This window comes from Eulemur rufifrons, chromosome 9, assembly GCF_041146395.1.
Source record: "Eulemur rufifrons isolate Redbay chromosome 9, OSU_ERuf_1, whole genome shotgun sequence".
In the NCBI taxonomy this organism is placed as follows: domain Eukaryota; kingdom Metazoa; phylum Chordata; class Mammalia; order Primates; family Lemuridae; genus Eulemur; species Eulemur rufifrons.
The window spans coordinates 54,721,450-54,744,090 of NC_090991.1; the positions used below are offsets into that span (position 1 = coordinate 54,721,450).

Here is a 22,641-nt window from a genome sequence, read left to right on the forward strand (position 1 = left end):
GTTTCTTTTGTTTCTTTTTTCTCTGGCAACCTTCAAGATTTTCTTACCTTTGGAGTTTTAGTAGCTTGTCTATGACATATCTTTTTTGTGTTTGGTTTTTGGAATTCATTTTTATTTTTTGTTAAGAGATAGGGTCTATGTTGCCCAGACTGGACTCAAACTCCTGGGTTCAAGCGATCCTCCTGCCTCAGCCTCCCGAGTAGCTGAGCCTACAGGTGTGTGCAGCCATGCTCGTGGAATTTATTCTTTCTGAGTTTCTTGGATGTGTAGCTTGATGCCTTTGTTTTTGAAAAATTCCCAGCCATTATGGGAATATTTCAAATATTTCTTCTCCCTTGTTTTTTTTCTCTTATAGGACTCAATAATGTATGTGTTAGACTGTTTGGTATTGTATCACAGCTCTTGGATGTTTTCTTCTGTTTGCTCTCATGTTTTGTTGAGCTTTTCCTTATTTGCATCTTAGTCTACTGATAAACCAGTCATAGGAATTCTTTTTCTCTGAAACTGGATTTTTCATTTCTGGAATTTCCATGGACTCTATTTTAGTTTTCATATCTGCTGAAATGCATGTTGTCTGCCTTTTCTTCTAGGTCCTCCATTATATTTATTTACCGTAGTTATGTTACAGTCTCTGACCTGTAGCTCAGAAATCTGGCTCATCTCTGAGTCTGACTCTTCTGATTTATCTCCTGAATGTAATTCGCTTTTTCCTGCTTTTTGTGTGCTTTATAAATTTTGATTGCATGTTGGACATGTGGAAGAGTAGTGGAGAATGGGGTCAGTGGTGTAGTCGGTAGTCTAGTCAGGAGTCTGCTGGGGTTGGATTGGTTGTTGCTGTGGTTGTGCCCACTGTGGCAGAGGCTTCGTATTCTTGGAGCGATTAGTTGGTCTTTGTGTCTGTCAGGGTTCTCCAGAGAAGCACAAACGATAGAAGTGTGTGTGCGTGTGTGTGTGTGTGTGTGTGTGTTTGCACTTGCATGTATGTGTAAAGAGCTTTACTTCAGGGAGCTGGCTCGTGTGATTGTAGGGGCTGGCAGGCCGGAATTCCCAGGCAGGAGCTGATGCTGCTGTCTTCAGGCAGAGATTTCTTCCTGGGAAAACCTCAGTTTGGCTCTTAAGACCCTTCAGCTGATTAGATGAGGCCCACGCATGTCACCAAAAAAAAAAAAAAAAAAATCTCCTGTGCTTCAAGTCAGCCGATAAGCACATGTGCAGAATACGTTCATAGCCAAGCCCGAGCTTCATGTCTGATTGGGTCTCTGGGGACTACGGCCTGGCACAGTGGGCACACGAAGCCGACCGGTACCGTCTATTTGCTCACGTGTTAGAGTGAGTGTGAGAGTGCCAGAGGCTTTCCCCAGGGTTCCTGCTCCGCTTCCAGCCTGAGCAGTGCCTGCACGCCCGCCTCACCAAGGGCCCCACTCTTGCTTCTCTCCTGGCGCTGGCTGTCCATTGCTCGTGACTCGGTGCCGGGCTCGTGGAGGGACGGGCATGCTCATCTGGCCTCCCTGTGTGTCTGGGCCTTGTGTGTGTGCAGTTGTGGCATTTTCACTGCCCCAGTGGTAGCAAACCTCTGCCTGATTTCAGTATAGAATTCTGTGACCGAGGCGTTTTCTGACCCCCAACCCGGGGTAGACCTTTCTGCTGCTTCCCTCAGCCTACCCATCATTGATGATTTTTGCCCGTGTCTTGGGAGGTTTTCCGTGCTCACCATGAGCAAGACAGGCTTTGTCTCTGTACCACCCCCCTGCCACCCTGGTGCAGTGGGTCTGTGCCTGCACTTTGTGGACAGCGAGGGGCTCCTGCTTCTGGCCCTGGGGGCTTCTGGCCTTTGCTTCCTAGGAGAGGTCTGTGTGGGCAGGTGGGGCTTTGTGCCGCTCTCGAGTGCTGGGGGAGCTTTCCTCTGCTCAGCCTCCCGTTGCTGTTTTCCACGAGGCCTGTGGAGGCACGTGTTGGGGAGTGTGAGCACCCCTCATCTGGGACCCCCAGCCTTTCCAGACTGGTGTGCTAGCCCACAGGTGGGCTGTGAGGGTGTGTTACCATTTTAGCTGGTTTCTTTTATTGGCCTGTGCTCGCTCTTAGGTGGAAGTCACACGTGTGTCCGTCTCTCTCTCGGAGGGGACAGTCCTTGTGGGTTCAGGTTATTTTCCTGCCATGTAGTCTCAGCCCTCTGATGGGCACAAGAAAAGTTATGATGTTGTTCATTATCCCATTTTCTCTTGTTGATGGGATTGGGTGACTTTTTTTGCAGCTTTCTACATCCTAAGCAAAAAAAAAAGTTCCCTTTGTTACTTTAACAAAAATTCCAAATTATTCTAAACTGAATTGGGGGAAAAAAAGTTGTTTTTCCTGCTTTATTTGCCTGTTTCACTATTTGAGGGTATTTCAGGATGACAGTCTTTTTTTTTTTTTTTTAGAGACAGAGTCATCTGGGCTAGGGTGCAGTGACATCATCATAGCTCACAGCAACCTCAAACTCCTAGACTCAAGCAATCCTCCCACCTTGGCCTCCCAAGTAGCTGGGACTACAGGTGTGCACCATCATGCCCGGCTAATGTTTCTATTTTTAGTAGAGATGGGGTCTCGCTCTTGCTCAGGCTGGTCTCAAACTCCTGAGCTCCTGAGCAATCCTCCCACCTTGGCCTCCCAGAGTGCTGGGATTACAGGCATTACCTGGCCTACCATGACAGCCTTCATCTTAGAGCCTCCCTGCCCTAGCCCAGGCTCCGTGTCCCCAATACCCAGTGACAGAGTAGCCGTGTTCTGTGGCTGATTTCCTCAGGCGCTTTCTTGGCTGGCTGCTCTGTCCTGGAGACTGTGCTGGTCGGAATTGACTTCTCAGTAGCTGCCACTGGCTGTTTCCACTTCACGTATCCCTTGTCACCCTGAATTTAATCAGTTTTCTGTTTTCTCCCTGTTTAACTACCCTCATGCTCGGTTTTGTAGAACAAGCCTTCCTGATCCGAATTCCCGTGTGTGCTCCGCTGTGTAGGCGGTGCGCCTGAGGGCGGAGCTGCACTTTCCGGGCTGAGAGGCCTGAGCATGTTAGGTTCTTGAGGTTCACGCGCACCCCACGAGCCAAGAGAGCTCCCCGCAGTCTCTTTGATCAGTGTTTCCACAGCGTTGATGAAAATGAAAAGAATTCTGCACCTCCTTCTCCATGTCAAAATCCAGCACATGAATAGATTTTTTATATTATGTTTTTAAAATTTTTTCTGCAGCTTAGAAATGTAATCTATTTAATAATTTCAGCTGGATTGGCATATGCTTTTTCTAAGTTGAAAGTTTTTCATTTGGCGTTTATTAAAAGTAGGTGGTCCTAGTCCTGGTGATGGTGATTTTAACTATATGGGATAAGAAAAAAAGTCCTAGTGATTGGATTCAGCAAATTTGCAGTGGTGTCTGGCTGGGCACAATTTATATTTTGGAAAAAGTTTTAGAAGTTGCCAGTGTGGCCCTAAGCTGTTTCTGCCTGATTGACTGAGAGTAGGCTGCTGGTGTTGGGGCTGCAGGTGTGGGCTGGGCCACCTCGGGGTTCTTCAGTGTGATTCCTGCCACAGGGAGTTTCTCTTTCCAGATCGAGTCGGTGCCAGCATCAGGGAACGCGCACGGATGCATCACTGCGTGGGAGCCGCGGGCCGCGGTCAGGCTTGCCGGTTTGTCCCAGTAGCGTCCTTTGTGGCCAAGGATCCACTCAATGCCAGGCTTCCAATCTCCTGTCCCTGGGCCTGGAGCCTGAGTCTCAGGACCTTGGCGCCTGCAGACGCAGCCTCTGTGCCGGGGCTGCCCTGCTGTTTGCTGATGGTTCCGTTTGGGTCACGCGTCTTTGGCAGGAGCATCACAGGAGAGAGCTGCTTTCACGCGGGGCGTAGCAGGTGGCGTGTGGTTTTGATTTATCCCATTATGGTTATGCAACTCTTCTCACTCGATTAAGCTGGCGCCTGCCGGACTTCATTGTGAAATTCCCCTTTGTAGTTGATGAGTATTTTCGGGAAGAGGTGCTTTGAGCCTGTGTGAATGTTTCTTTCCTCATCGCTTCCCAATTTGTTCATTTTGAACTCACGGTTTCCTTTTTGATTCAGTGGATTCTAATCCAGTGCTGTCGTTTGGTGTCTGCCAGCTGGTCACTGGAGCCCATCCGGGTTGGCCTCCAAGGCCTTTTGTCTCATTCCCATCATTCTTCAAGCACTTCCGTACTTTGTCTCATTCACCTGTTTCCCTGCCTCATTCGTGGAATCAGCCAGTTCCTCTACGTGGAACAAGCAGCTGAGATCTGGCACCAGGTGTTCTCACTGTGTGCTGTTGCTTCCAGGACCTTGCTCGCTGGGCAGAGCAAGGGAGCGCACGTGCATGTACACAGCGTGTGTGTGTGTGTGTGTGTGTGTGTGTGCGCGCTTCTGTTTGCACACGTTTGTCCTGTGTTTACACTCAGGCCTCCCATTCCAGCCTAGCGGGGTCTTCCCATGTAGGCAGCTCCTCTCCGGCAGGCGGAAGGCTCCTCCCAGCCATTGCCGCTCCTCTAGACTCCCTCATCCCGTACTGTTCCCCCCACGGTGTCCTCCCCACCCCGGCCCAACACCCGTACGGGTCACTCCTCTGCAGATACACCTTTCTGCAGGCTCAGACTTGACAGCCCATTCCAGGCCACTGCAGTTCCCTTCGTCCTGGAGCAGGTGCCGCCCTCACCCACACCCACCTCGTGGCTTCAGGATTGTTTCAGAAGGGATGTCAGCATCTTCAACACCTGCTTGGGCTTCATGCTTCGCTAGCCCAGGGGGTGATGACATCACTGTAACGAAGACTGAGAGTTGGGGCCCAGCTGGGGAGACAATGGGGTTACATTTTATATATGGTAGGGGGCTTCTAGAATCCTCAGAGTGGAGCCGGCTTCCAGTGGAAAGCTGGAAGGGCAGGTTGGGTGGAGTCGGGGCTCTTTGTAGACTGGAGGACTCGGGGGAGGGTACTGCATGGGACGGACTGTGCCTGGAGGGTGGGGAGCAGAGCCATGGCTCTGGGGGGGGGTGGGCAGAGACAAGTGTCAGGCCCAGGAGGCCCAGCGGCCAGCAGAGGGAAGGGTGTGAAGCAGCTTGGCCAGCCAGGCGAGGAAGGGGATGCCAGTGACGGGGACCCAGGCTTGGTGATGGTTCATTCTGCCCTTTTCAGGATAAGAATGACTGGGCAGCTCCTGGCTAGGGAGGGGGCCATGGGGGAAGCCTTCCTTACAGGGATTGTTGTAATCAAGTATCTTACAGAGATGCTTCCTTTAATAAGCAGCAACTCAGTGTTTTATATTTGGTCTTAGCATTTTGAGCTCTGTCACCAGAAATTAAAAGATTTTGCGTTCGTCAAGACTCCTCCGGGTTTATTCAATCCAGCTGCGCCACAAGTTACTTAACTCTTTTGAGCCTTAGTTTCCTCATCTGTAAAGTGGAGCTAATGATGGCACCTGCCTCATAGCTGGAGGGGAATCACCTGGGAGCACCCAACACCCACATCCTGTCCCTCGCCCGGCCCACTGAGGTGCGAGTGGGGAGCGTGGGCTGCCTCCCGCATCTAGGCCTCTTCCGCTCCATTCCATGTGGCTGAACTCAGAAGAGAGGTGCAGTAAACACGCCTCACTGCACCCGGTATCGAGTGTGCCAGCCTCGGGACAGCTGCACAGTCTGAGCTGACGTCTCCAGCAGGTGTCTGGGAGTAGAATGCATGAAGTTTCCTGTTTCGGTGTGTCGGGTATCAGGCCACCTGAGCTTTGCTCCGGGCTGTGACGTGGGGCATTGCTTTTGGGTGGGGCAGGCCGGGGTGGACAGGGAGATGGTCTGTGTGCTCTGGTCTCAGAGACAACAGGTATGGGAAGCATAAGAAATAGATGGAGCCTGACTCTTCAGTCTATTTTTATGTACCCGTGCGTGCACTACCTAAGCCCACGTTGGAGAGCGCGCTCCTTCCAGAGGCTGAGAGAGACCAGGTGTTGTATCCACGAGTGAGTAAACAAGACGACGCCTAGCTGCTGGGGAGTGGCCGTGCGGCCTGTCTGTGAGATGGCGTCTCCCCACCGTAGACGTCCGATGTGAGGTGGGCCGTGGCTGGCAGCGTTGTGAGGAATGGGCGTGCAGGCCGAGGCGGAGGGGCAGCAGTGGGGCGTTGGGAGCGCGCCTGCCTTTCCCGCTCTGCCCAGCTGACTGTCGCTGCCTCTCTTCCCACCCCGCTCCTCATTCCTCTAGATAATGAGATGCTGTTTCATTTCATGGAAATGACACTTGTCTCTTTTCAGAGAAGCAGGGGAGAGGCTGTTTTGTTTTATGGCCCAACATTAAACGCTACAACAGTAATACTAAAAACAATCTCGCTCAAGAACGATGCATGCGCCACACTTGTGGGGGACTCTCTGTGTTTGACAGCAAAGTGTAGACGAGCGGAATGCTGAGCGGGGGAGGTGCAATTTAGCTGGACCAATTCTGTGTGCTAGCCAGTGGTCACTGTGCGTCACAAGAGGTGAGAATGCAAAAGGTTTGTCAGATGCGTGGAAATCCTGTTGTCCCGAGGAAATATTTGGGAGGCATTTACCTTTGTTTTTCTTTTATTCCTTAGAAAAAAGCTTTTTCTTCCTCCCTTAGTGCACACAGGTGGGCATTGAGAGACCTTGTGTCGCTGAGCTAAAAATAGTAATGATTCTTGGAACATCGTGGGATCACAGATCGGATAGTTGGTCAGCAAGTATTTGCTAGGTGGAAACTTACATGTGAAGCACAGTGCTGTGTAGGAAGTAGTGCTCCTTGCTGTCCAGGTACTTCGAACTTAGTTGGGGAGGTAGGACTAGTGGAGACCAGTGCAAGGTCAGCCTGAGTGGCCTCGGAGCTCAGGAGGTGCCGCAGGCAGGGGAGGTGAGAGCCAAGGCCCGGGGGAGGAGAGGGAGCCTTACCTTGGAGGGCTGAGTTTTGGTGCACCAGCTGAGCTTCCCCAGGCATGGGGGGGGGTCATGGCCCCCATTAGTGGGGGCCGGTCACTGCTGTGTGCTCCAGCAGAGCTCTGGGCCCACAGCTGGAACCTGGGCTCTTTGGGGCTCATGGCTTAAATCGCTGTTTTCTCTGTCCATTGACGCTGGTGTCGCAAGGTAGCATCTCCGTTTCCCCCTCTGAAGGGGGATGGCTTAGAGCCTACCGCCCCTCTGCTTTCCAGAATGAATTGTGTGTCAACCACGAGGCCTGTATTTTAAAACAGAGCATCCCATTGGTCCCCTCAAATATGCTGAAAATCCACCCAGCTGCTGGTATTGTCTAATACGGCAATAGACAAGACAGGGACTTAATTTTTTAGTAGATATGCGGGGAGTGATGGAGGTTAGGATGGGGCCAGGCTGTAGGAAATAGCTCCTGTGGAGTTATGTACAGGTCCTGGCTGCCAGCGGAGTTTCCCTGGCCTGTGGAGCTGTGTGGCTACAGGCCGAGCTTGGTGAGACGACGTGCCTCTCACTGTGTATATTGCTAACTATAAAATATATAGAGATGGCATTATGGTTAATAAAAACAGAGTCAGTAAAAATCATTTCTAATTTCAAAGTAGCCCTTTTGCCATTATGTATTTTCTCAATCAAAAATTAGTCGTTCAAGGCTACGCAACTAATTAGTGGCAGAGTCCTTGAAAGGTGTACAGAGAAATCTGCACTTGATCTAGTAGGCAGTACGCAGTTAATAAGTCAATTAACAAATATTTATTCAGTGTCTCCTACATGCAAGGTACAAAGAAGTACAAATATTCTTTGAGCAGTGAGTTCTGCGTGGTTTTTTTTTTTTAGTGTTAAGTTTTTACTGAACTCTAGCAGACGTGCAGAGGAGTGCAGCTGACCTAGTGTGTGCAGGAGCTTGACGCGTTTTCCTAGATTGACCACACCCCTGGGACCCAGACTGGGGAACAGTGTCACTCGTGGCCCAGGAGCCCAACCTTGTCCCCAACAGCCCCCCTCCCCGTTTATAATCGTGTTTCTGCCTGCCCTTTACTGAACGGGCGTGGGCAGCAGGCACCTGGGCTTCCGAGGCGGGTGCTCAGCCTGTGCTCACCTCGGGGGTAACTGGGAGCAGGAAGGCTGGTCACTGGTGGCCCTGTGCCCGGTCACCACTCTCTTCAGGAGCATCAGCCGGATTTAGGACCCCAGGGAGGAGGTGGGAGGGTCTCTCGGGAGCATCACGCAGTGCTGCGGGTTATATAGACACGGTAGCAGTTGGTGATGGGACGCCGGCTGTTTCGAAGGTAAAAGGGGTAGGATGAGTAATCGAGCTGTCTGTATTTGAAGAAGATGGGGAGGTGAAAAAAAAAAAACTGAAAGAAAAAAGGAAGCTCCTCTCTTGAGGTTGGCTGAACACGAGCCCCATCGTAGCCTCTGTGGCCTTGGACAAGTCATGTGACTGCTTTACGCTCCCCTCTCTCTCCTGCGCCGTGAGGTGGGCTGGACCAAGTTCCTCGCAAGGTGAAGTTCCGAGTGTCGTGAAAACACAGAGGGTTATGCTGAAAATCCCCCAGAAAGGAAAATCTATGAGAAGCTGAAAGTTCTATACAAACGCCAGCTAACGGTCTGCTTTTCCTCCCACCACCCGCTGCACTGTTTCACTCCCGCACTCACGTGCTGTTGAAGTTTGATTGGTTCTTTCCCAGGCTCTTCTTAAAGCAAAATAGGAACCTATGAAGGCATTAGGAGAGTTTTATAGGACAGAACTACAATTAAAAAAATTTTTTTTGCATATATGTGAATTCATTGTAAGGAATTGTCTTGCACAGTTATGGGGGGTTGACTCAACAAGTCTGAAGTCCATAGGACACCCCGTGGGAAGGCCAGGTGACAAGCCAGCTTTGGCAGGTCTTGAGCAGAAACTAGTTGTTCACAGGTGGGAGTTTCTTTACCTGGGGGAGGCCAAAACCGTCTTTAAAAGGCTTTTCAATTGAGTAAGTTTTACATTTCAGCTTAAATCATAGGTTCATTAGTTTTCCCAATTGACCTTAAAGTAATTACCCCCAGCCTTTCATTGTCTTTTGTCAATATCTATTTTCATTGTTTTTTGTATTGATATATTGTCAATGTATCAATAGCACTCAATAAGAGCCACTCACCTTGAACTTCTCAAACCCCTAAGTTAGCTTTACAGGTACATAATCTCAAATTTATGTTCTGTCCACTTCACCCCACATTCCCACTTCAGACTGATAACATCGTCAGCAATATCCACCCGGGAATTTAATTTTAGTTTATTTAAATTATAGTTAATTGAATGAGAAGTGCATCGTTTTAGTTGTCCGTATTCTCTCCCTTCTCTGCTTCTGCCTCTCATATCTTCTCTTCTCCCACTCAGTGTCATATTCTTGGGAGGAAACCACAAAATCAGTTGACCACAGGGATTCCCAGTGGTAGAAGGTGGCAGCCCCCCTTGGTTGGTCACAACCTGATGAACAGCCAGCATCTGCCCACCACCCCCCGCAGGTGGACAGGTGTCCTGATCTGAGGCCAGGGAAGGGCGAGTGGGGGCCTCTGCTGTGCTGCCTCTTGTAACAAGGCCCAGGGGTCTGCGGGACCTTGTCAGGTCCGCAGAGCAGTGTGGGGGGAACCTTGTCAGGTCCGCAGAGCAGTGTGGGGGGAACCTTGTCAGGTCCGCAGAGCAGTGTGGGGGGAACCTTGTCAGGTCCGCAGAGCAGTGTGGGGGGAACCTTGTCAGGTCCGCAGAGCAGTGTGGGGGGAACCTTGTCAGGTCCGCAGAGCAGTGTGGGGGGAACCTTGTCAGGTCCGCAGAGCAGTGTGGGGGGAACCTTGTCAGGTCTGCGGAGAGTGGCAGCTGCTCCCTCCTCCCTGGGGCCCTTCCCACTGCCCTCCTTGCGACTCTGGGTTGGGTGGTGTGGGTGAAGTTCAAGGAGGCTGGCAGCAGTGCTTCCTGTAGACTGAGGACCCCTCCCTCCCGGCCTCTGCCTGTGGGTCATTAAAGGGTGTGCGTGGTGAGCTGCCACCGATAATTGTGATGCGTGGACAGGCCTTTACTCTCGTGCAGAGGAAGCCGTTTCTGTTCTTTTCACCGTGGGTTACAGCCATGGGCCACCGAGCACCCCGGCTGCTGCACAGTTCAGTGTGGACGAAGGAATCCGACGCTCTCCAGCCAGCTCCATGTGGTTGAAGAGCTCTCCATGGCCGCTGTTTGGCTGGCTTCTGTTTGTGAAAGCTGTTTTCTGCTTCCCTTTGCTTCGTCAATGCACTTAGGTGGCCGTTAATTTTTATTTTTCTGATCCCAATCCATTTCTATCTCTTACTAGTTTTGTGGTTCAGATCACAGCAGAGTTCATTTGGGTTGATATAATTTTTTGAGACCACAGCACTCTGTTCCTACCAGAACAAAGAGAAATGAAGATTAACATCTAATTTCCTAAGTTATTGATTATTGATTTGCCACACTTCTTCAGAGAAGTTAGACGTTCACCAAGTTTTCCTCAGCCAGAGGTGCTCGCTGGGGACCAGGGTCTTCTAGAGCCATTGCGTTAGAGTTTCCAAAAGGGAGGCCTGGCGTCTCTATTTTGAAAAGTCCATGATGACTTTGACGCATCAATGGGTAAAGAAGATCTCTTCCAGTTATAAAATCCTGTTACTTAATTTTACGATTAATTTGTATTTTTTTATCAAAGTAACACATGCACATAGCTAAACATTCAAGTAATACTAAAAGCTGTACAGGCATACCTCGGAGATACTGCAGGTTCGGTTCCAGACCACTGCATACGAATCTTTTGGTTTTCCAGTACATATAAAAGTAATGTTTATACTATACTGTAGTCTGTTAAGTGTACATTAGCATTGTGCCTAAAAAACCAATGTACGTACGTACGTACTTTAATTTAAAAATGCTTTATTGCTAAAAAATGCTAATGATCATCTGAGCCTTCAGCAAGTCATAACCTTTTTGCCGGTGGAAGGTCTTGCCTTGATGTTGGTGGCTCTGACTGACCAGGGTGGTGGCTGTGGAAGGTTGGAGTGGCTGTGTCATTTCTTAGAATGAGACAACAGTGAGGTTTGCAGCCTCAGTCGACCCTTTCTTTCATGAAGGATTTCTCTGTCGCGTGCAGTGCTGTGGGATGGCTTTTTCCCCACAGCAGTTAGATGTGGGGTATTTGGCAGACAGTTTCTGGAGCACAAGTGACATGAGCCTGGCAGTTTAAGGAAAATAACTGACAATATTTGTTGCCAGTGATAAAACTTGATATTTCAAATAAAAAATAAGAATTTGGAGACCTTGAATCTGCCACTGTGAACTTGGCAGCTTCTCAATACTTAAGACTTTTCTGATGAGATCATGGTGATGTTAATGAGTGTGGATTTCTTTTTTACACTAGAGGGCGAAATAGAAGATCTGCATAGCTCAGTGAACCAGTATTTTCCAAATGGCCAATGCATGATACAGTATCATCTATGGGTAAAAGATCCATTCAGGATGCAATGTAGAGCAGTGAATTTTAATGTGAGAGTGTACAACAAGTTCATTGATATGGTTTCAGATACTACATTGCAAATATTCTTAAAGAAATGACCTCTTGTTGAATTTAGTGTAGTATATATAATGAGCCATGATTATCTAAAGCAGCTATTTAAGATACTCCTGTCTTTCTTAATGATACATGTGTGTAGAAGGTGGGATTTTCTTTATATGCATCAAAACTACATACTGCAAAAGATGAGTGCAGAACCAGATATGAGGGCCCAGCTGTTATCCAGTAAACCAGATGTTAAAGAAATTTCCAAAAAATGTACAACAGTGTTATTCTCACTAATTTTTGGGGGAAAAGTTATTTTTCTTAATAAATATTCGTGTTAAAATATAATAGGTTTATTATTTTTAAAATGAAATTTAAAAACATTTTCTTATCTTAATTTCAAATCCAGTAAATACTGATAGATGCAGCCACATGAACAAAAGCTCTCTGTGGTCCTCAACAATCTTAAAGACTGTAAAGGGGTCCTGAGACCAAACAGGGTTGCGATCTGCTCGTCTAGAGTTACCGGCTCTAGGACTGCGGTCCCCAATCCCCGGGACCTGGCCACAGATCATTGCCCCTCCCCCAGCCCTATCCACATCCCCGTCTGTGGACAAATTGTCTTCTAGGAAACTTAGGAATGGGGAGCGGCTGCACAGCAGCAGGTGAGTGGGGCTGCCTGAGCTCCCCCTCCCCCTCCCATGGAAAAATCGTCTTCCATGAAACCAGTCCCTGGTGCCAAAAAAGTTGGGGACTGCTGCTCTAGAAGCCAGTCCTGAAATGAATGGGCAAATTATGGACATACGTGTTTGTAAAATTGATTTTTTGTGGGAGAACTGAGAGTATTGATGGAAATTATTTAAAACACATCACCTCCTTGTTCTTTGCTTTCCTTCTCGGGCTCCCGTGCACTCGGGAGCTGCAGTTTGGGCGTGAGGAGGGACCCGGTTCTTACTGCAGGGCTCCCGTGCAGACAGGACCTCAGTTTTGGTGGAAGCTCAGCCCCCAGCCTTTCCATACGAAGCTGAACAGGAGCACAGGGATAAAACAGCAAGAGTGCAAGGAAACCACAGGTGCTGAAATGCAAAATCATCATGGTGCCAGTGGTGTTAATGACACCATTTTGGTGGGCATATCGGCTTGTTTGGGCACAGCAGCAGTTTCATAAATCTGGTTAAACAAAGATCAACCTTAGGCTGTTGTCTGTAGTCAAAGGTGACTTTGAAGTGCTTTGGCAGAGGAGGAAGTGCACATGTGAAGACCCTTCTCCTTTTCATTGCTTCCTCAGATCCTCTGTCCATGGGCCCTCAGAAAGCTCTGGAAACCATCGGTGCGAATTTGCAGAAGCAGTACGAGAACTGGCAGCCAAGGGTAAGCTTTCTCTCTTTGCTCTTCCCTTTCTTTCTTACAGGGAGACTGCGATTCCTTGGTGTCGGAGTCTGGCTGGAGGCGGGAGTCTGCGGTGCTTGCGCAGTCCTCACTGCCGGCCGGGTCGGGCCTGCGCCTGCTGGCACACCGTGTCGTCGGTAACGACGGCACGTCACGGTGAGGTGGGCATTGGGTAGTCTAATTTATTTTGCTTAAGTTTTCCCCCAAAATCTTTGGAAAAGAAAAAATATTTGTCTTGTTACTCTTCAATCATGGTTTTTATTTTCGTCAGGAGACGTATTTCAGTAACCTTTCTGCATCCTCAACTATCAGTTAGAGCTATTCCTCCTGTCTTCAATTTTCAAACAGTTGAGAAAAAAAGCACCCAACATTCAAAAGATGACACCTATTACATGCTTTGTCTTTGATTCAAAAGCTTCTTTTCAGAGAGCCAGTTACCAATTAGTGTGTCTTTTGTTGCTTATATCTTACAGGTTTTTAAAAAAAAAAAAAAAAGAAAAAAAGAAAGAAAGAAACATGCCATAGAATATAACTGTGTCAAGTTGCCTTTAAGATCTTAAGTTATTTGTAAACCATCCAAGCACCTATTTCGTTTAGCCTTCCTCATTTAACTGATTTAAGGATTTAATCAGTTTAATAGAATTTTAGAAATTTTGGGTGTTTATGGAGGAGCCTTTATATTCAGCTTTGTGTTGTGAGCTGATTCTGGAACTATTTAAAGGAGTGTAATGAACAAGGTGGGCAAGAAGGTGGCCTTACCTGTGCCCCTCTTGTGAGTTTTACTCTCCCCTCTTGGATATAAGCCCAGTGGAAACAAATGATTTATGTTATAGAACCCGTTAAACACTTACCTGGTGGAGATTTTGATTTGTGGGTCATTTATCCACATGATCTGGAATTTAGGGATCCCTTGTACATTATTTACATTCTTAGAGTAAGAGAATAGCCAAAAATGAGTTGATTCCTGCCTTTACAGTGCCCTTAGGTAATTCTGCTGTTGCTGACAGTAGTGCGCTCACTCTTAGGAAGCATCTCTGTGTGTTAGGTGGGTCTTTGTTCTTTGCATTTCTAACTTGCCAAGTCAGTAATAATGGACTTTTGTTCTTCAGAAGGCAGTTTCCTAGGTTATTTTGATATACGCCTAAAGCCTTTACTTTTTCCTCTCTCAAATTTGTTACCTCTTGATGGTTTATATAAAAAGTCAGTAGATTTTTGCTTGAGAATGCAATGCGTTTGGGGGGGTTGGATGAGGACTGGAGAGATATTTTGACGGTGTATTCCTTTAAAAATAATTGAGATGCCCAGTGTTTTCAGTAGAAAATAGCTCCTTTGAGGACTTTGAAGGTACTCCAGGATCTCAGTGAGGTGAGATGGGCACGTAAGGGAGAGTGGTGCAGAGTGGCAGTCTTGGAAGACATGGTGTCGTTGGTATCCGGGAGGTTGTCAACCAACACTGTATAAATTTAAAGGAATGCCTTTCTGACTCAGCTACTTTTGGCCATCTCCTGAGTGTGACTTCGTGCCTTTGCTTTTTGCTGGATACATTTGTTTAAAAAAGAACATAACCATATAAATTCAGATCTACCAGTTAAGTTCCTCATAGATGAGAGTGCGGTGGCATCATCACAACTAACTGCAATCTCAAACTCCTGGGCTCAAGTGATCCTCCTGCCTCAGCCTCCTGAGTAGCTGGGACTACAGACGTGATGCCACACCCAGCTAATTTTTCTATTTTTGGTAGAGATGGGGTCTTGCTCTTGTTCAGGTCGGTCTCAAATCCCTGAGCTCAAGCAGTCGTCCTGCCTCAGCCTCCCAGAGTGCTGGGATTACAGGTGTGAGCCACCATGCCCAGCCTTTAAAGAATTATTACATAAGAAAATACAGTTTTTCAGCATACACATGTTTAATATTTCAAGATATTATATGTTTATTCCATTTGGTATGATTTATAATTTTCTTTGAGTGCTAAGTGTTTGGTTTAGTGCCAGCTTGGGTAGGTATCAGCTAGTTCACACAAGCTGACAGTAAGTGGAATCTTCTAAAGTAGGATCTATTATTTTTAATCTAAATTTCTGTTTAGGGGCAGATCTCTTTCATGGCATCTGGAAGAGGCATTCTGATACAAGGCAGGCAACATTTACATGTAGGTAAATGATCACAAGTGACATAAGAAAGAGGACAGTGTAGCATCACATACAGGATTGAGAATTCTCTTCCCATGGCAGTGGCATGGCTATCCCTGGATGACGAGCACAGGTATAAAAGGGTGTAGTTCTCTGGGTAGATGGTCTTTAGGTCTGGGAAAACTTGTTAAAGTTGATGGGATTTCAAGAATGGATCTGCAGAATAATTTTCTCAACAAGAGATGGTTTGAAGGGCTAGGGAGAAGGAGAATGTTTCAGAGTTATAGGATGCTCAGGAAATGGTGTCATTGGACCATCTGGGTTGGTGTATTAAGTGGGATCTGAAATAAAGAAGTATCAGCTGCAGCCTGGAAAGAAGTTGTTCATGCAAACACGAGTGGGATCTTTTGCCTGCATTCAGAAAGCAAAACCACAGCAATGAATACTTAATATTTTCTTTTTGAATGCCAAGACTATTGCATTCATTTTTAAGTGTGATAGGAATGTTTAAAAATTTCCTGCTGCAAACCATTAGTGGGAATCATCTATTTTAGAAAAGAGCCTCGGGTAACGAAAGTCACAGGATACCGCTGGCTTGTGTCTGATGTCCAACATGGGGCTGTTCCCTATGCACTCGGTAATGACAGCACATGCCCTAGTGCATGTGGCATGCTCCTCTGCTCTCCGTCACTTCGTGTGTTACCGGAGAGAGTGAGGGAGGCCTGGCGTAGACAGCAGTGGTTCTCAGTGTGGGGCAGACCTCATGCTGCCTTACAGAGTTTGCACAAAACATGAGGCAATTACCAAGCTCAGATGTTTGTGCGCAAGGTGTCTGGTCCCCGACTGTAAATCAGGGTCCTTTGAAACATTGCAAAGCTAAACACGCACCACTTTATTGCACTCCACAGGGCTCTCCAGCTTCTGCAGTAATAAAGAGAGGCTGATGTGCTATCTGCAGTAAAACAATGGGAATGTTATTAAATTTCCTAGACTTTTGACGTAAAGACCCATAGATCTGATTTTCTCTTCCTCTATGTCCTTTATTGCAAGACTCACAAAGGTTGGGCAATTTGCAGTGAGGTCATTTTCATTAATGTTTGCTGAAGTCGTTGCCTCCACATTGGCATGGAGAGGACCAGGGGCTTCCTGTTCCTGGGGAGGCGGCTCCCATCCAGGATGTGCGGAAAATTGACCCTGAACACCCATCAGCGGCTCAGAGTGGTGCCTTGAAGCTGATGATTTCCATACTGGTGCTGGAATGCTTAGACATTTTTCCCCTCACTTTTCTAGCTGTAACTATTCAAGATTGAGTGTTTTGATGTAGGCGATTCTGGTTCAAGATGGAATTTAGAGAAACCATGGCTATTATATTTTTTTCCCGAAGGCTGCCAGACTGTATCTGGCCCGTATTTCCTTGCCAGGCCCATTGAGTCCTTTTCTAAATAATTTATTGGTTTGCCACTGGTGAAATACTTCTTCTGATTAAATTTAAGACTTTGCCTTATTGCCTTGTAGGTGCATAAATTTGTGTTCTGCGGGAGATTGAAGGGAAAATGCCAGCTGTTGTTCCAGCTGAAAATTGTGCAGTGAAACCTCACTCATTTCATCCTGAGTCTCAACTGAGAGTTTTATTGGGAGGTGGGTGTAGGAGGTTATAAAGCTGAGGGTGTACAGTGAAGAATGTATCTTAAGAATTTTTCTAACAAATTGGGGGTTCTGACAGTTCAGTACAGGGAGCGAGCTGGGAGCTGGAGCCGACGGGGCAAAAGCAGACAGGGGTCTCCCTCTCTGTCCTCCTTTCCCCAGGGGCAGCGCTCCAGGACCAGCGCTCCAGGACCAGGAGCAGAGGGCACACTCCTTTACTCGGGATGAGGTTTAATTCTTCTGGTGGCTTAAAAACAAGTTTATATGGGAATATTTATACTAAGGAAGATGAAGAAATTTGGTGAGGCTTCCACTATTGGCAGGTGGCTGGAGTGACCACCAGCTGTGCCCATTTGTCCAGTGCACGCTTCTAGGGACGAGGACAGAACCTGCTCTTCCATCACGAGCGTGCTTGGCTGGAGGACCTCATTCTCACCCTGACCCAGTCTGAGAGGCCAGGGTGGCAAGTCCTGTGCAGTCGCGGTGGCCCCTCCAGGCAGCCGAGCCGGCCGCGCAGTCGGGTTTGAGAGTCCTGACGGTGCTTAGTTACCCACACCGCACGCAGCATCCTTGCTTTGCTGAGCAGATCTTAACTTCAGCTGCCCTTCCGTTCGTCATGCTTCTCGGGCGTGTCACAGTTAGTCCGTGGTCAAGGACTGGGAGTCGGTTTCACTATTAGATCAACATGTTTTCTGTGGCTCCTCACGCCGAGCAGAGTACACGTAGGGAGGGAAGCTCCAGAACAGAACAGCTCCGAGACCCGGTCCCTTAAGCCATATAGAAATCAGGTTGCATTTTAATTGAAATGATGACCGTCCTTTCCTTGGTGTTGACAGCAGAGTTGTTTGCAGCCTGGGTGAGCTGCTCGGAGTGAACCGAAGCTGGCGATTGTCCTCCTGCTGGGAGGGGACCTGGGGGCCAGGGGTTGGGGAGGCCAGAGGCCAGTGGTTCTGTTTCCATGTTGGACATTTGGCTTTCAGGCACAGGTGTCGTCTGCAGAACCTCATGTTTTATGTGTAACTCCGTGTTTTCTAGGGGCTTGCAGTGGGGGTAACTGCAATTCGGGTTTCCCCAACTCCTCCCTGAAACGGGGCTGTTGCTTGACTGTCCTCCTCTTAGCGAGAATCCAGTGGCTGCGAGTCACAAACTGAAACTCTCAAACTGTAGGTTTTAGGGGAGGGCAGTGGAGAGGGAGGGTGGGTGGGGCTTGGGGTCCCGCTCCACGCTCCTCTCCTTTCCCTTGGGCTGCCCGTCGTTCCTGTGACCCGCAGACCCCCGCCGTGGGCACAGCAGTAGGCACGAGAACAAACAACTCTGCCTACCTGGCCCCCTCACCCCCCGAGTTTTGGAATGAAGTCCATGCAGGGATGCAGTAAAGACCTGTAAGTAAGTGGGTTCCACCTTTTCTTAGGATTTTCGGAGTCAGGTGTGGATAATCAAGGACGAAGCCAAGTTGCCTTAGGACTGTGTCCACACTTGGGCCGTGCTCCAGAGAGAGCTGTGGACAGACCCACGTGGGCTGTTACTCTGCAGTGACTCCTGCTTGGGGCCTTCGCATTATGACATTAGTCCCAAACTGACAGTGCAGTTCAGCTGGTGAAAATGGCCCTATAATTGCGACTGGCACCGTCCCCTGGCGTGCCGCCCTGATGCCATTACCAAGCCGCCATCCGTCCCCGTCCTGCTGTCTCCCCTGCTGGCTGGCTGTCCCTCTTCTTGCCTTCCCTAACCTGCTTTCTTTCCAGATGGTCCCAAGGTGGGGCTTGTCCACCTTGTGTTTTTGTGACAAACTGCCAGTGAGGACTCAGCCACAGGCAGGATTGTGGGTGGGTGGCCCCCAGTGTGCTAACTCAGTGCCTGTGTGGAGCACTTTGCACTGTGCACTCAGTACACTTGCAAGTCTGAAAGGACAGTATCTTCTGGTTGTCTTGGGGTTAACTGCTGTGTTTTGACAGTTTCATTTAACTGCTCACTGCCCGGAAAGTTAAGAATTGTATCTGTGACAAACATTTTATTTATACTTTTGCTTTGGCCCCAGTAATGTTCCCATACTTCATCTTTTTCTTCTTTTTATCACTTCTTGCCTGACAGCTTTTCCTCGTACAGTGTTCGGTGAGGATTTTGACTTACACTCTTCAGCCGTCTTCTTAGTCAGCCCTGCCCACGCACTTCCTGCCTTGCTCTGTCCCCAGAGGCCACGGTATTGGCAACAGCCTCCTGGAAATGCAGCTTAGATTAGGAAAACCAGTTTGTACCAAACTCTTTGTACTAACTCCACTGGAGAGCATAAAGGTACTGTCACCTTCTGCCGTCACTCAGAGCAACTCAGTGACGTGACCTATAAATTCTTTTTAAAGCACACCAAATGCATTTAAAGAAGAAGAAAGAGAAGTATCACTTTGCGACCTGTCTGGAAGATGAATAGCCTGTTGTGTGAACAGAATTCTTCAGGGATTTCAACCCATTAGGCTTGCCCTGGGTGGTGGCACCTGCTTGCCATCCTGCGCGGACTCTTGCTTTCTGAGGAGCCGGAAGGGATCTGCTATAGAGTCCACTGAGATTCGCATGCAGACTAGAGCAGGTCTCAGCCGGGTCACTCGCTGCTCAGGGCGGACTGGTGGAGCCAGTGACCGGCGATTCGCACCCCATCCCCCGTGACAGCTTTGCCCCTCCCCAGTGGGAGAGCTCCCCAGGAAAGGGGCACGTCCTCCCCACCACTGCCCTGGCACGGAGCGGCCGGCGGTCGCTGAGCAGCTGTGGAAAGGACAGGACTTGCCTGAGTTTGGCTTTGCCACTTGCTAGAAATGGAACTTTGACAAGTTACTGTGTAACCTTTTAAGATTTGTAAGTGCAAAGGGGAGAATAAAATGGTGTAAAGCATTTGCGTCCGGGGACTGTAGTGGCCGGTTAGCAGGTCCTGCCCGTGGTGGAGGCCACCCTTAGAGACATCCACGGCCACTCCCAAAACATTCTGGCAAGACTCCCTTCTGCCCAGCCCTCTCCTTCCTGCTCTGTCTCCAGTTCCATCCTCTTGCCGGGAAACTCCATCCCCAACTGTCCTTGATTAATTGACATACTCAAAGTACAATAATTTTAGAGAGAAATAAAGGCTTAACTCTGTCCTTAACAAGCCTCTCAAGGATATTATCTCTCATCATCATGTTCTGTGTCCGTGTGTGTGTGTGTGTGTGTGTGTGTGAGAAAAATTGCAGACGAGGACCCCACGCTGTCAGTTTGAGGACTAAAACCGTAGCCCAGCTGTCACTGTTCGCAGATCTCACAGGCGACGTGTGTTTCCCGAGTTACCCCGGGGCCGTGATGCAGAGTGACGGGGAGACGGCTCGGAAGGACAGGCAGGTGCCAGGCGAGGGGTGGAAGTGCTGGAGCTAAGTCAGGACGTGAAGATGTGCTCCGTTACGGAATGGAAGGCTAAATCTGGAGATGACAGCGAGGAGCCCGCCATGTGCTCCCCATATGCCACTGCGGAGAGTTGTAGGATCACACTCCAGCCCAACAGAAAGCGCTGATCAAGGGGTGACTGGTGCCAGGCTGGGGGACGGCTGCTGAAAAGCGTCTGTGCTGCTTGATTTCACTGTACCGGGGAAGCCATGTGTCACAGTGTATCTGTGAATTCAGGGGTTCGCAAAGGCTTTTGGACAACAACTTCTGAAATGTCAAGGATTTACTTGTTGGAGTGATGCACAATGGAGATTTTAAAAAAATTGACATAAAATTCATATAACATAAAGTTTGTCATTTTAAAGTGTACAAATTCAGTGGTTTTTTAGAATATTTACATTTTTGTGCAACCATCACCACTGTCTAATTCCAGAACATCTTGATCACCCCCATCCCGAAAAACCCTGTATCCGTTAGTAGTAACTCTTCATTCTTCCCGCCCACCAGAGCCTGGCAGCCACCGGTCTGCTTTCCGTCTCTGTGGAACTACCTACTCTAGGTACCACATGTAGGTGGAGTCACATGGCACGTGGCCTTTGTGTCCAGCCTCTTCACTGGGCTGTTTTCAAGGGTTACCCATGTTATGGCGTGCATCAGCAATTCAGTCCTTTTTATGGCCAAGTAACATTGCATTGCGTGGACACACAACACTTTTGTGCTTTCATCTGTTGATGGACGTTTGGCTTGTCCACTTTTTGGCTATTATGAATAACGCTGCTGTGAATAGTTATGTATGTGATTTTGTGTAGACATATGTTTTCAGTTCTCTTGGGTGTACACCTAGAAGTAGAATTGCTGGGTCATATAGGAACCCAATGTTTACCTTTTTCAGGCATTCCCAATCTGTTTTCCAACTCCTGTCTCCTGCCTCAGCTTCCAGAGTAGCTAGGACTACAGGTGTGTGCCACCACACCTGGCTAATTTTTGTGTTTTTTGTAGAGATAGGGTCTCACTTTTTGCCCAGGCTGATCTCGAACTGGCCTCAAACCATCCTCCTGCCTCTGTCTCCTAAAGTGCTGGGATGACAGGCATGAGCCACTATGCCCTGCTGAGATTTTAAGATGAACACACCATAATTTTTGTTTTGAGGACGTGTTTCCTTTGCAAATGATATATGTGGTGTCTACTGAGAACCTCATGCTACCATTTAATTCTTAAAGTAGTCTTTGGCTTGATGGATTTGTTTCATAAAACTATTATTAAGAGGTTATGGGACTATGTTGATACATACACAGTATAATTTAGTATCTATTGCATACGATTCCTTTGGGTTTTCGTTAGGAGTCTCTGGGTTTCAGAGACCCGTGTTCCCCTCCACCTGGCCTGTGTCACAGGAGAGCTGCTGTCCAGTCAGGCCATGCGGGCAGTAGAGGAGCTGGGCCCTGTGAAGTCCAGGAGCAAGTCTGGGGCTCACAGTGGACAGGGAGCCCTGCAGCGGGCGGGGTGTTTCCACTCCAGGGGCCCCGTCTCTCCTCTACACTCTAAGGTTACGTCTGCTTTGCCCGGAAGGTCTTTTCCACCCCTCCCCACACAGGAGGACTTGATTCTTCCTTTCTGACGTCATCTGTTGACATATTTGGTGATTGTGCACACTCAAGTGAGGCGAGGCTTGGGCCCAGGGTCCCCACAGGAACCAGACATGCCCCTGAGTGCATGGGACCTGGGTGCTAGCGGTCCCTGGCTCTGACACCACCTCCTGCCCGTCCTCTGTTTGTCCATCTTCAGCTCTCCCACCTGTAGTCAGTGGTGACTAGAGTGCCGGGTGGCAGGGTTTAAAGCTCATGGCCAAATCGTGAGGATTACACAAGACTCGTTATTAAGGAAATTTCTCTTTTAAAAGGCTACATATATGGCGGGTTCCTAAATTGACATGTCTAGTCACTCTGGACTGTCATATGTCCAAAACTAAATTCATCTTTGTGTAGGATTTTTAGTTAGAAGTTTTGGTTTTATAAGGAAAAATCTTAGCTGAATTCCAATAAAATCCAAGGAGAAAGCACAGAGAGTCAAGGAGAAATAACTCAAGATTTAAAGAAATCCAAAGTGCAGGGAATAGCCAGGCATGGTGGCTCCCGCTGGCATCCCAGCTACGTGGGAGGCTGAGGTAGGAAGATCCCTTGAGTCCAGGAGTTTGAGGCTGAAACCTAGAAAAAGTTGAGAATGTTATCAACGGGTTCTTCTCCTCCTTCCTCGAAAGGATTTTAAACTTTGAAGGAACACAGTATTCTAAGACTTAGTTCTGTCAGGGAAAGATATCCAAATATGTTAAGTTTAAAAGCAAGGTGCAGAAGAAAATGTACCCAGCAGTCTTAGTATATGCACATTTAACTGACAGAAGTCAAGAATTCTTTCTTGTCAAATTAATTCGTGCAGGCGAGTGTGGCGTGTGTGTGTGTGTGTGTGTGTGTGTGTGATAAGTAGGTAGGCAGGTGGATGGGAAGGAAGGAAGGAAAGAAGGAAGGAAGGTAGGTGGATTGATCGCTCGTCTTTCCGCTCACTCATGTGCCCCGGAGTGAAAACGTGTAAGGGGAGA

The 22,641-nt window shown here is 48.3% G+C and overlaps 1 protein-coding gene across 3 annotated transcripts in view; it reads left to right on the forward strand.

Annotated features, from left to right (window-relative positions):
• RPTOR (regulatory associated protein of MTOR complex 1) overlaps nt 1–22,641 on the forward strand; it is a 281,234-nt gene that overhangs the window by 56,307 nt on the left and 202,286 nt on the right. For all 3 annotated transcript variants that reach the window (XM_069482962.1, XM_069482964.1, XM_069482963.1), the window contains exon 3: nt 12,782–12,864. In XM_069482962.1, coding sequence (XP_069339063.1) covers nt 12,782–12,864 — 83 coding nt within the window. The remainder of the gene's footprint in view (nt 1–12,781; nt 12,865–22,641) is intronic.